Consider the following 14,055-nt stretch of genomic DNA (forward strand, 5'->3'; position numbering starts at 1 on the left):
TCTCTCCAATTTAAATCCGACAACAATCCGCCAGCTGACAGTTTTGGAAAAAAAATCCCACCATTTTGTTTGTACAGTTGGTAACATTTATAGTGTTGCTAGCAAGAAGACAAAGCATAACACAGATTTTTTCCCCAAAAAATAGCATAAATGTTAAAACTTAAAGAGTCCTTTCTAGTGTATTATGACAGTAATTCAAACTGAGCTCTCGATTTAAAGGACAGCCTGGCTCCACAAGGAATATGCAGATGACAAGGTAATGAATTTAAAAACTGGCACATTTCTGATCACAATATATGGAAACCAGAAAAATATTCCCTCAGTCTAAGTTTGGAAATGAACTGCTGCAGAACGAGTTCAGCAGTAGGAAGATACATCAGTAAGATCCCTCTTAATGGCTAAGTGTTTAAAAAGACACAAACAAGGAAACACAGTTCAACTGAACTATGCTCTAACAGGAACTACAAACACTGTTCATATAAAAAACGGGCTGCACATACATAGGTCATTAGGTGGCCCCCTAACTTAAGTAACTGGAAGCACAAGACCAAGGCATCCAGTATCTCGGTCAAATATTCACCAGTGTGTGAAGGGATTGGAGGAAAAAAAGGAAAAGCTTAAAAGTGATGCTTGGTTCAGAAAGTGTCCCAAAGCTCATGGATAAGGGTCCCAGTCTCTCACCACAGGTGCCATTGAAACCAAGCTACACATCAAACTCAAACCTCTCCAGAGTTTGAAAGATAAGTGAAAAACAAAAAAGTGGTAGCGATACTAAGCCCTTACGACAAATTATCGAGCATAAAAACAAATCACTGAACAGAGTGCAGGGAGGTGGGGGAGGAGGAAGTGCTGAGAAATTCTAGCACACTCTTTCCTAGTCCTAAATCCAACTTAGTCTTGGCCACAGACTTCAGATCACATCATTGCTACATTGACATCATCAATGATGCTGTTACCAGGAATATGCCAAAATCCTGAGAGCAGAGGCCAGTTAGCCAGGAGTCTACAGCAGCTTGGCCTGGACCAGCCTGAGCCCTGTGCTCCCTGAAGACAGGAAGACCTTGCCCTTGCATCCAAGAAGCTTACAATTAGAATAAGGGAAGATTTCTATATTGGGAGGGCAAATCCCAGCTGACACAGGAGAATTAGGAGCTCACATAGAAGGTTACAGCTTGCAAAGGAAATGAGAAGGGACGGGTGCATGTGAGAGGCTTTGATGCTGCAGGGCAGTAATATGCAGCCATTGAGCTAGAAGCACAAGAGGAGCCCCAGGCAAGTGGGAATCCAATCCAGACACCACAAAGAGTTGCCAGGAAGCTTTCAAGTGAGCATTTTAGAAGACAAGTCTAGAAAGAAAGGTTCCAAAGAGTGCAGTGAGTGAACAGGCAGACAATGTTGGAAAGCCAGCCTTCTGCACAAACCTGAGCATGGAATCACTGCTCAGTCACTTGGCTTCTCCTCTCTGGCTGCCCACAAATTTGAGGGTCTCACCTCATGGCTCAGTAAGTTTGGCATGCTTTGAGCAGGTCAGTGACCTATTTAAAGTTTCAGGGTGGGACACAGTGCTCAAGAATCACTCCAGGCCTCCATAGGAGAGCATGAAGGAAGCTCCTCTGTCCCAACCAATTCCAACTGCATTGAAAAGAAAATTCAAAGTGTTCCTGGAAACTGCCAGACTATCTCCACTGGCAATTTGCTTGAGGTAACTCCGTGTTGCACTCAGAGATACACACTGGCTGGTCAGTCCCAGCTAGCTCCATGAACACCCCTAGACCATACAGGTTGCACTCCCAGTCTCAAGACGACTCCAACAGCCCGTGCTGAAAGTTCCAGAGTCCATCACTGTTAGCGATGCCTGAACTATCTACTGTAAAACTAGCTCGCATGCATCTGTGTGGTCTGTGATCACCCGTTTGCTCACTGTGAGGACACAAAAGCCTACAGTCAGCATTAAAAGGATTCAGATGGCGCAAAGCCCTTTCAACAGTGCCAGAGACAGGGGAGAAATGAGCATAGACAAGAACAGCGTCCTGCAGCCACAAATGTTTTCCTCAAATCACTTCTTAGCAAATAAGATAGGATCTTCCTCCCCACGTACACAGCATGCTTTCCCTGTTCAGGTTTGCAAGCAGGCTATGCCAGAGACAGACTGCAGTATCCATTTCTTACCTTTATCCGTTTCATTCTTCAGTTTCTTGCCACTGCTCTTCTGGATCCCCTCATTCACATTTTGTTTTACTACTTCAACCGCCTCTCGCTTTTCCAAAGTGCCAGTGTCAGAATTATCCATCAAAGGAATATAAGTAGTTGCTTGAATAAGAGGTTCATCCACCAAAACTGTAATCAAAAGTCCACAGGACAGGTTAAAGCTTTGTAATAATTAACATCAACATTTTTAGAAAAGGTGCATAACATATTAGAGAGTTGGATTAAAGCATCTCTAGCCTCAATAGTTAGTTACACTCTAATACTACACTATTTCTATTATCCTTCACAGCTTAACTCATTAAGGCTCTTCATGTAAGTTCATTAAATAAAGGTCTCTAATGCATAGTAATTTAATAGCTTAAATTAAATTTCTATTTCCAAAGCTGCCTTTTAGCATTTTGAAAAGTAGCTGAGAAGAACCTTTACATTTTGACCTTCATTTCACTTTAATGAGAAAGTTGCACGTAGCAGCAACGAGACTGGTTTACTTGTGGCTGCGTATGAAATCTTTCAGCATCCCTGAAGTATGAGTATAGTAAAGTCTTTTGTCTCTATTCTGTTAAAAGCCGGTACCTTACTGCCAGCATTTTCACCCAGATTACATCACCTGCGGACTAAACCATTTAGGCAGAACACGCAGTAGGGACCGCAATCAAGCTTATTTTGCATGCAAACTCAACTGCACTTAATGAAGATCTCTCATCTGTCAGAGCAGGCTTTAGGCATCATTAATATTCACAGAGGTACCCAGAGGTACTGACCGACCTCGGGTCTCCATTCACACAGCACTGTATAAATGTGGTGAGGATCAGCCTCTGTCCAAAGAACTTTTCAGCCTGCACTGCCGAGACAAAAGCAGGGGAGGGGAGAGGAAGAGCGACAGACCAGGGACAACAGATACAGCCAGCAGAGCTGGATTTGCTGTTTGCCCAGTTCCTGAGCTGCTGGTCCACACCAGCAGCCTGCCTGAAGTATGCAAGACATGCACAGAGCCATGCCACAGCAGGAAAGCTCACTGACCCAGCCAGCCCAGACTGAAGTGCTGATGGACAACAGATGCCATGCGGCAGACCAGAGAGAGGAGGAATTGGGTGGGATGCAAGGTTTCAGGCATCAGTGCAAGACTAATACGCATTCCTGGCTGCCAGAGAGCCGGTTATAAAACACTTTTGTATTCTGGCTGCTGTTAAGGAGAACAGGCCAGATGGACCTTTTGTGTCACCTGCTAGAGCCTTTCCACTTAAGCAGCCAGCAAACACCTGCAGGTACACCGCAACTCAGAAGTGAGGAGAGCTCTCCTCTAGCAGAAATATCCACCATCTAATCCAGTTACCATCCTCACCTTTTCCCTTCCTCTCCTTATTAACTTCCCCTCCTCGTTTTATTCCCTTCCTTTCAAAATCTATTTAATATCAGTGAGACATTTTGCAGTGTCAGTAACATCTGAAATCCCCATAATACTGTCTTGGCTAATCCAGATGCCCACTGCAGCTCATTATTGCTCTGTCATTTTGGAGAGGTGGCTTGACAAGAAAACAGCTTGCATTCAAATAATGCATGAGCTATTCCCATGTAGCACTGACAGCTTAGCTTTAATGCTGGCTGAGCTGGTACTGACATTTACTTGCCACATACAGACAAGTTTGTGGTCCATAAAATGGCCCCTCAAAAAAGGTTGATGGATGCATCAGGAAAAGCACAAGAACATCCATAAAAGACAATCACATCCTAGGTTCCCCATCAGTAGGCTTCTTCCAGGAATAATGTGAACATTTTTCAGTTGTTATAGCATACAGGAACCCTACACTACTTGGAATCCCACCCTGGTCTGACCAGGGCCCACAACTCATCTGCACCCCGATGACCTGACCAAAGTATAAAGGAAACAGTGACCAACATTGTCTACTCCAGGAGCAGTCCACCAGCCGCCAACTTCTTCATAGCTATCCCAGTAAAGAAGAGTTTTGAGAAGCTAACAAGGTGGCCTCACAGAACTTCATGGTCACGCTCTTCCCAAAAGCCACAGGCACAACGGCACTCATTGTAAAAAAACAAACACAGAGGCACACTGAGCCAAGAGGAGACAAGAAACAGCATCTTGGCAGAGAATGAGGGATGACAAACAGTAAAAGCCTTGACAGCAAAGATGAACAGTTTATGTTGGAGCAACAGCTAGCTAACAAAAGGACAATAAGAGAGGAACGTGGTCAAAGCAACCGGCTAAAAAACTGCAGTCTTGTTTGGGGAGGATGACTGCAGCAGTTCCAGACATGCCTTGCTCAGAGCAACTTAGAGCCTGCTCAGCTTATACTCTAAGTCAATACATTACTCCTCAATTCATGCATGGATGTTTGGATCCAAAAGAGCTCAGAAAGGTTCACAGTACCATCTCATGTTCAGTGCTACCAGATGTTCATAAAATAAAACAGTATCTCAGGCTGAGCAATCTTTCATACCTGGAATTCCTGCTTTTTCAAATCAAAAGAGTTATTCTTCTACGAGTTTCTTTTCCAAAGGAAGAGAAACTGAAGTATGGATGGCAAAAAGGTTTAACAGTCAGGTTTATCTGAACTAAGTCAGAGTCTGTATTCTCACCATTATCAACTTTCTGCTTCTTCGCAGAGACCTTCTTCTTTCCTGATACATTTTCTTGCTTTATCTCCTGGTGGAGCAGCACTGGGTCTTGCTTTTTGGCAGGAGATACAACAGAATCACTCTTAGGATCTTGATCATCTGTAACAGACAATTAAGACAGTATGCTCTTCTGTATATTCTCATCATCACTTTTAAATCAGTAAATCTGTAATAACCAAAGTCCACTCCCAGAAAAGAGAAACTCATGTATTTTAAATCAGAACACAAAGTTATCCATACACATGTACACACACGCACTCACAAACACACACACTTCCCAGATCAGATAAGACCCCAAAGCAATAGGAAGGTTTAGCAGGATCAAGAGCCACAGCACCAAGTGTTTTGACAGACAGGAACCTTATCTGCAAGCAGAACATACGGCAATGCAAGTAACAGTTTAACAAATCCAATCCAGGTTTTACTGCGACAGAGCAGACGGCACATGTTACCCATATTAGTTTCTTATTTGCAGAAAGTATTTTATTCCCCCCGCCATGAACCAACTTGGGCACTTTAAAACACACACCCCCAATAGCTACTGGGACTGTGAGAAGCAGAAAATAAGTGTTTCACATCAGGGAACTGTTCTTTTTAAAAGTTGTTTCTAGTGAGAAATTTTTTATCTTTTTGGACAGCCTGTGCTATACAATATTCTTGTCAGAGCTGACACGCACAATACGGGGTTATGGTGTTAGCTCCTGTAATCAAGGATAAGAGTTAGTTGTGGCTGCCCTCAGAACAGTGCTTGCAGACCACATTTTAACCATGCCACAGAGATTTTCAGAGAACACCCACAAACAAGATTTGATACTTTTTTGTTGGTAGTGGGTGGGTCTTTCTTCTCCCTTTTTTTTGGAAAAAGAAAAAAAAAATCCACCACATCAAGCAGCAATGTTGTTCTTTTTCCTCACTCCCTGTAGCAAACCTGTTATGCCTGCATCTCAAAAGGGTAATCTACAAATACCTCGGTTTTCCCTTATTTCTGAAACTGGGTATTTTTATTCTTTTTTAACTTTATTCATAGTCAGACAACCACACTGAGACATGTCGACTTCTGCTGAGGATATGGTCAAGACAGTCACAGGTGATTCTGACTAGAGTTTTTGGTCTGTTCTAGGTTGGATGTTTCAGTTACAACGGCCAGACCAGTTTTCTTTTAGCATCAGTTCCATTCAATTACAGAGGTGTAGCAGGTGGGAAGCAGCTGTAAGTGCTCCTTTCCATGAATCAGCCTCCAAACACCTCTTTGTACATTAAGCCTGCACTTAAACAGTGATTTATTTTGCACAGTCCGCTATGAGGTTTCTCTAGATGCCCTTCCTTGTCAGAGCAACCACTCTTAGGACTCCACTTTTTCATAGCTTGACATCAGAATGCACACAGCAAACATCTAATGACTTTTCAGGTAATCAAAACTTCGACAGCTTGAGAGCAAAGTAGCCAAACCACAGAGCAAAGCAGAGATACGAGCTACTCTGTTTCACTCAACAATCTTTAGCAGAAGAAAGCAAGAATGGGAGGAGGAAAACCAGAGCATTGCTGCCAGATGAAAAACAGGGGGGAAAAAAGCAATAGCTCGTAAAAAGGAAAAGGTTAGAAGTGAGCTTTGCCCTGTAGAGATCAGGCAGAACAGTTGTGAGAGACACTCTGTGGCCTTGCAAAAAGCAGAACACGGTTTTGGCGTTCTGTGCAAGAAGCATATGCAACATCAGATACCCATTCCATTTTTCTGCTTCTTCTGCCCAGGCTTCTTCTTAGATGCTGTTGATTCAGATGGTGGAGTGGGCTGTTTTGTAACAGGGACTGGATCTACTTTCTTGCCTGAAGACTTGGATCCTTCCGACTCCTTAGTTACATGGTCATCTTGAACGGCCTTATGCTTCTTCTCCTTCTTCTTCCGTTCTCTAACACCGGTAGATGCTTCAGTCATGCTCAAGGGAACAGGAGCGACATGCTCTTCATCTGTACTCAGGGCATCAGAGAGCTTAAAGTCCCGAGGTGTACTTTCAGAGTCCGACTCGTGGATGTTCCCATTCTGAGCTTCTTTCTTCTTGTTCTTCTTCTTCTCCGTTTTCTTTTTATCAGTCTTGGTAGGTGGAAACTTTAGGTCCCTTTTCTGTTTTGCAAGGACTTCATCATATAAAGTTTCTTTCATGAAAAGCCAGAAGAAGAGGAAGATGACTGTAATAACCACAGAAGGAATGAGGATGATAAAGTAGGTAGACTCGTAAAACTCCATTGTGCTTTTTCTTAGCTATATTTAAAAAAAACCTATAGGGAAAAAAAGAAAAAAAATCAGGTTTTGAACACGTTTTCCTCGATATTATTTCCCCCACCAATTATAATAAAAGAAGCTTTGTCATTGTTTTAGAGAAGCCTTAAAATAGCTTTTAGTAAAATTACCAAACTATATCAATCATGGAACAACTTCTGGAATCATTTACCATTTGCTTCAAAGTTCTTAGCCTGGATAGGAAGGAACTGCAGTTTGCAAGACTGCTGATCTTGGAAGAGAGCAGTTCTCCTCTTTCCTTACTTTCCCTCATCTTCCTCATTCTCCCTTCCCAAGTGAATTTCATGAAGTTAAAGCTTTTGACTTCAGAAATACAGGAGACAGCACTTTCAGAGGCTGTGAATTAAGGACCAGTACATGCAGAGCAACACTTTTTTCTTTTTGCCATAAATCAAACATAACGAATTAAGATTTTTATCTTGGCAAGTGGGAGTTAAATTTCAACTTCCTTTTGTTCCCAGATTTATGACAGCTTCAGAAGTGGAATGAGGGGAAGAAAGGAGAGAGCCCTAAATTTTAGTCAACCATAAAGGATCAGGTATTTTCAAAACTGCTTTTTGAAGTCTAAAACCCAGCTTTAAACTCATGAAAATTCCACACATTCATAGGAAAACAGGAAGATCTGTTACTTATTTTGTGTATGTAACAGTGTACAACTTCCAGGGCACTAACAGACCAGATGACTCCAGGATAATTTGCTGAAAATACTATTTATGCTCAGAGCATTACTTTGTTTTTTTAAAGCAGGAACCACAGAGTTAAAAAAAGTCACGATGAAGCTAAAAACCTAATTTTGGGGCCAAGACAAGACCAATTTTCCCATTTCACAACTGATCACTATGAACAGACCTAGATTTTTGTAGGAAGAATTCAAATCCTCTCTAGATTGTTTGCTCCAAGGAAAAAAAAAGGCGCTAACCATTGAAAAACACAATCAAAACTAATTAAGGCAAGTGCAATTCCTGATCCACCAACTCAGTTTAAAAACCACCATGGAAAGCACGTGCTTCAACTACATTTTCCTCTGCACAAGAAAAGACAACTCCCACCCAACTGTCCCTCAGGAGATCCATTCTCTTGGAAACGAAAGGCAAGGGATCTAACCCCGGTTGTCTCTCTGTGCTGGTTTTGGCTGGGGTAGAGTTAATTTTCTTCATAGTAGCTGGTATGGGGCTGTGTTTTGGATTTGTGCTGAAAACAGCGTTGATAATGCAGAGACATTTTCGTTACTGCTGAGCAGTGCTTACACAGAGTCAAGGCCTTTTCTGCTTCTCACACCACCCCACCAGCGAGTAGACTGGGGGTGCACGAGAAGTTGGGAGAGGCACAGCCAGGACAGCTGACCCCAGCTGCCCAAAGGGATATTCCATACCACATGATGTCACGCTCAGCAAATAAAGCTGGGGGAAGAAGGAAGGGGGGACATTCGGAGCGATGGTGTTTGTCTTCCCAAGTCACCGTTACGCATGCTGGAGCCCTGCTTTCCTGGAGCTGGCTGAACACCTGCCTGCCGATGGGAAGCGGTGAATGAAGTCCTTGTTTTGCTTTGCTTGCATGCATGGCTTTTGCTTTACCTATTCAACTGTCTTTATCTCAAGCCACGAGTTTTCTCACTTTTACTCTTCTGATTCTCTCCCCCATCCCACCAGGGGGGAGAGAGCGAGCGGCTGCGTGGTGCTTAGTTGCCAGCTGGGGTTAAACCACAACAGTCTCCCATAATCTTTGTCACCTTCTCTGCAACCACTGCCCAACTGCAGCATCCCCCCCACAGCCAACACATGCAAAGGTCCCCAACACCACTTGGGGAAGCTTGTACTGTTAGTGACTCCAGGCACAGTTATACATCAGTCTGCCCTTCTGCTTCTCCTCAACCAAGCTGAGGAGAAGAGCTTCACACAGGCTTAGACATAAGCGAGATGACCCCAAAAACTGTAGGGCGAACTGCCCCACACCTTAAAGCAATATTGCTTGGAGTATTTCCACTGCCACTTAGAAAAAGAAAATAGATGTGCCTACTGAGGGCACAGGGAATAAAGTCCATGTAGAAGTTGCATAGTGCAGGGAGAGGACAGGCTCTCCTTGCTTCTGGGAGACAGGATTACTCTTTAAATATCTGATAGTATTACTTATAAGGTTCTTTCACCTCAACTCCTGGCTGTGCTGGAAGCTACTATTGTACACTGGCTTGCCATCCTGGCACATTGGCAAGAGCTTGGTTTGGAGCCTGGCTCTAGAGCCAGAGGGAAGAGCTGTTGTATGTAACAGTTTCTGGCCAGAGAGGAGTTACTGTGATAATACATTTGTACAGTGCATTGAGCAGCACAGACAGCAAGGAGTGGGAACTCTAATTTGGCTATTAAGTTATCCAAATAAAAGACTAACATTTGAATACACTAGTTATTCATCAGTTGTCTTAAATACAAACTGGGAGGAGAATTAATGTTATTTTCCGCGTGCACACAGCTCACCAAAAAGGCTTGGGTCTAGAATTACATCCAACACAGAAAGTTTCAGAATGGCTGAGAGGGATAGAGGAAAAGCTTGTCTTCTGGGGAGAAAAAGCACAGATGCTCAAAACTAAGCTGGAGCTTTCAAAATGATTAGTTACAGCTACTTGATAAAACCAGCTTCCTGCACTAAGTGGTCTAACATTAGTCATCTCTTGAAGGAAGCACATCTTGAAAATTTGTCTCAGCCAAAGTCAATATTGAATGCTTACGGGAGAAGCTAATCCCCAAAGTAAATATGTAATTAAGCAGATTTTTCACAAGTGTAATTAAGTTGATCATTACAATACATTACTGCAACAATTACAATACCTAACCACAAAGAGCCCAGAACAGCCCACCTCTGCCTTGCTGATACACAAACATGCAGCTGGCCATAAATTCATCCGATTGCTGCAGCCAAGCCGGGATGATCACACCCTGCAGCCGTCCCTACACATTTCCCAGCATCCGACACCAGATGCTCAGGTCAAATCACACGCTTAGCAAAACACACATTGTAAAGACTTGAGACATCAAGTGTCAGGAGGCACGATGGTCATCAAGGCAGGACCAAGTAGAAGCACAAAATGATTGTTGCTTTGAGACCAGAGAGGCTAGACACATCTAAAAGCTTCAGCTGCTTCCAAGAGGAGCCATAAATACATAATTATAACAGCTAGTCCGAGTGGGGAATATGTACTGGACAAGATGAGGTCTGACCTCAGAGCTGGCCAAGCAATGCGAGCTCTGCCAAGCCTCCGTCCACCGCCCTGCTCTCCCCTCCCAGCACTTCCCTCCATTTGTGCAACGGGATCGTTTGCACCCTACGCCGGATCCAGAGCACAGCATTGCAATGAGTTTCAGAGCCTCAACGGACTCAATTACTGCTCCTGTCCTCCTCTCGCTCATCAGGGCGAAGCAGAGCATGAACCAAATGAACGCTTCCACCCCAAACACTGATCAGAGGCACGCAGATTTGATCTCCGAAGTCCAGCAGGGAATTTCGCATACACAAATCCAGCCTTTCACATGGAAGCAGGGTTCAAAAAAAAAAAGTAAAAAGGAGGGTTCAAAAAAACCCACAAGTAAAAGCCTCAGGATGTAACTAGAATTGATTAAGCACACCCAGGAACAGCAAACAAGAGCTCTGCTCTGATAGTAATACACTAATTTCCCATTTCAGCCCAGCATGTGCAAGGGCATTTAAAAATCACTTTTAGAAGGATACCATTGCTGCTGGCTTGTATGCAGAATGACAAGATGACATCCTTCATCCTCCACACCCCTTGTCAAGATGTCTTTATAAAGTGGCATCCTTGCCATGGGGTAAATAGGCAGTGTTTTGGCTCACACACAGTTTCCAGTTGTCCTCTGACAATCTACAATTACTAAAAAAGTTTCTCTGTTCCCATTTATATTTCCATATTACATTGACAAGCCATCTAGGAAAACACAGAAGCAATCTATAGGGAAAAAATCCTATACCATACAAAAAGAAACAGGACAAAGAAGCTCCTTCTATTAAACCAGAAAAAAGGGAACGCTACATTAACTTTAAAACACCTTCACATACCAACTTAGCTGCTCCTCAGGATTTAGTTTTACCATCCCTCCCATTCCTGTTAGCTATGGACACAGGAGACACCCTCACAAAAATATTACTTCTCCCCCCTAGAAGTGCTGGCAAGGGGACTTACCACTCGCAGCCCTCCCTCGGACAACTTCCCAGGGTGGCTGCATCAGCTCTCTACCTACTCAAAGCTGCAATCCCCAGGCAAGGAACACCCGGCAGAAGTCGCATACACGCATCCCCTCACTACTGCCAACAAAAGGCACAGCTATGTTTAAATTTCAAGTTACTTTGTTAAATACCCACCTTTCATCCGTATTTGATATTTAACCTGATATTTATCAGGCACATTTCTTAGAGCCCGGCTGCCCAGTGCCCGTGCCAGGCTCCCCACTTGTAGACACGCTCCCGTCTCGTTCGTAAATTCAAGAACTCACAACATCCCTTCAGTCATTCTGAAAAAGGGGAACAAACCGCATCTGTCCTAGCCCACGCACAGACTCAGTTACTGTTCCCATCCTGCGTTTAACAAAAGAATTGCACTTTTGTTCCCCTAAACAGAGCCCGTGCCACAGAAAATAACTATTTCTGAACTCCAGTGCAGTATTATTGCTTGCACCTGACTTCCTCTGCTAGTTAACACTGCTCTGGATTTTGTAACACACCCTTCACTTTTTGCATTTAAATCTCAAGTTTCACCCTGCACAGATACCACATTTCATGGCATATTCATTCAGTTTAGGTCCAGAGGATTAGCTTACTTGAGAAGACAGAAATAAATTATAGCTCCATCTGGCTAATGAGTCACTCATAGCTTAGCCCCAGCACATTAGAAGCACAGCTTCTATAAATGCTTGGGTCCCCAGATGCACGTTATCTCCAGGGATTTGTGCCTCTCTGAAAAATGAAAATTAAAGGGGGGAAATACAGGTACCAAGGTAATTTTTTGGGTTTTTTTAAGTACTAAGAAGTTTAAGAGATCTCATATGATTTAGCTAAGGCAACAGCTTCTTTAATTGGGGTATTTTCCCTGGGATTTTCTCAAGCTGGCAAGTGGACTAAAAGAAAGCCCTCACATTCAACACTCACTAGGAACATAGCAAGAAGACTCAGAGGAGTATCTGTATTCAATAAATTCCTCAAATAGATAACTATTTCTTTTCCTTAATCTGTACACAGTTAGCAACACACTCTGTCAGCCAGCTGCAAAGAGGAACCTCTTGAAAACAGCTTCATTCCCAAGCTCATCTTCCCCCAGAGCTCTTAGGGAGAGGATGCTCAGCAACTTGGGCTAGACAAGTCAACTAAACCCAGATCTGCCACAGGTAAAATATAAAATTAAACAAGATGTTTAGCCACTCCATGCCTATTCCTCATCCACACAGTGGGAGCAACCAGCTCTCTGTGACTTTGTTCATGAGCATTAACTAACTGAAGCACTGTGGGGCTCAAGCTCTAGGAAGGAGGGCTGCCAAAAAAACCTAAAGGCAGTTCATTTAACACCAGCATGGCTACAGTATAAGAAAAAAACTGCAGAGCTAGAACTTAGGTTGGCTTGGTTTAGGTTTTTTTTAAGCAGCCCTATATGTCACTAAAAAACAAGACGTGTTCTTCACACCCCAAGACGAGACACAAAAGGCAGCAGAGCTTCTGCGATGTGACACTAAGAGGCAGAGAGTGAAAGCGGAGCTGTCAGAGCAGGCAGGGATTTCAGTCCATCAAACTTGCTCTGAGTTCGTTAACACTTGGCTAACTTCAGCAGGTGAGCAATGCTGGGAACGAAGGGAGGCCTTGCAACGACTCAACACCCTCCTGAGCCTTCCCATTCAAGGGTTACCTGTTCCCAAAAAACACACTGCCCGGAGAACATCAGCAAGGAGCCGACTACACCTGAACACTGTTTTTAAGACAGGAAAATAAGGTATTACATATAAATTTCACCTGCCCCCTACGTAAGGAAAAAGGCACAGCTTCCAATAAGATCACACACAATCTTCTCACAGGTCACTTATAAAATTGTACAACTCAGAGGCACGCATGAATCAGCCACCACCTAGAAAAGCTGCAGATCTAAATGGCCCTGCCAGTTTTGACCCCGATGGCAAAATTTAACCTACTTTTTTGTATTCTTTTTAAACTCTACATTTATATCTATATTTCCATGCTCTGTTTACAGAAGTCCTCGCAAAACTAAGACTGGGGGGGAAGCATAATAAACAGCAGTTCAAGCTCAGAGTTTCTTTCATTTAAATACTTGCCCTAACAGCACGATTTGTGCAGCAACAGAAGAAATCTGTAGACGCTCAAAACGATACGCAAATGGCTCAGTCTGTAAAAGTTACTCTTCTCTGGGAAGACCTGTTCAAGCAAAGCTCAACAGTGCTTGACACCCCCTACAAACTGCTAACAGCAAGAGGAGAATGAGACTTGTCAATAAATCTTGCTCTTCTTCACTTGATTACACTGATACAATTAAGCCATTTGCAGAGCACAATCTCAGTGCTTCAAATACCCTCTAGGTAAATATTTTCCATTCCAAACATGCCACTGTTTGTACCATCTGTTGAGCTCTGTCTGCTCTCAGTTGCTTGATGTTAGTTAACACAGACACACTATTTATTAAATTCCAGAATACAGTAGCTTCGCTTCAAAAGCCTTTACTTTTAGGGTTTTTTTAAATACAGCTTTAGATCCAACACCTGACAAAAACACAGCAGCACCAAGAGCAAGCCGGGAGCGCAACACAGCTACACGACATTGCCACCACTATCTGGCAGATGACCTTGCTCTTGTCCAAGCGCCGACAACTGTGAGCACCCGGGTACCTCCCGCAAGGGTTTGCCAGGAGCACGCAGGAG

General features: G+C 43.4%; 1 protein-coding gene across 6 annotated transcripts in view; it reads right to left on the reverse strand.

Annotated features, from left to right (window-relative positions):
- Positions 1–14,055, reverse strand: part of KTN1 (kinectin 1) — a 79,124-nt gene that overhangs the window by 47,403 nt on the left and 17,666 nt on the right. For all 6 annotated transcript variants that reach the window (XM_050896875.1, XM_050896871.1, XM_050896874.1 and 3 more), the window contains exons 2-4: positions 6,562–7,116; positions 4,804–4,941; positions 2,170–2,337 (exon numbers count right to left, since the gene is read on the reverse strand). In XM_050896875.1, coding sequence (XP_050752832.1) covers positions 2,170–2,337; positions 4,804–4,941; positions 6,562–7,084 — 829 coding nt within the window. In that variant the 5' untranslated portion in view covers positions 7,085–7,116. The remainder of the gene's footprint in view (positions 1–2,169; positions 2,338–4,803; positions 4,942–6,561; positions 7,117–14,055) is intronic.

This window comes from Gymnogyps californianus, chromosome 5, assembly GCF_018139145.2.
Source record: "Gymnogyps californianus isolate 813 chromosome 5, ASM1813914v2, whole genome shotgun sequence".
Taxonomy (NCBI): domain Eukaryota; kingdom Metazoa; phylum Chordata; class Aves; order Accipitriformes; family Cathartidae; genus Gymnogyps; species Gymnogyps californianus.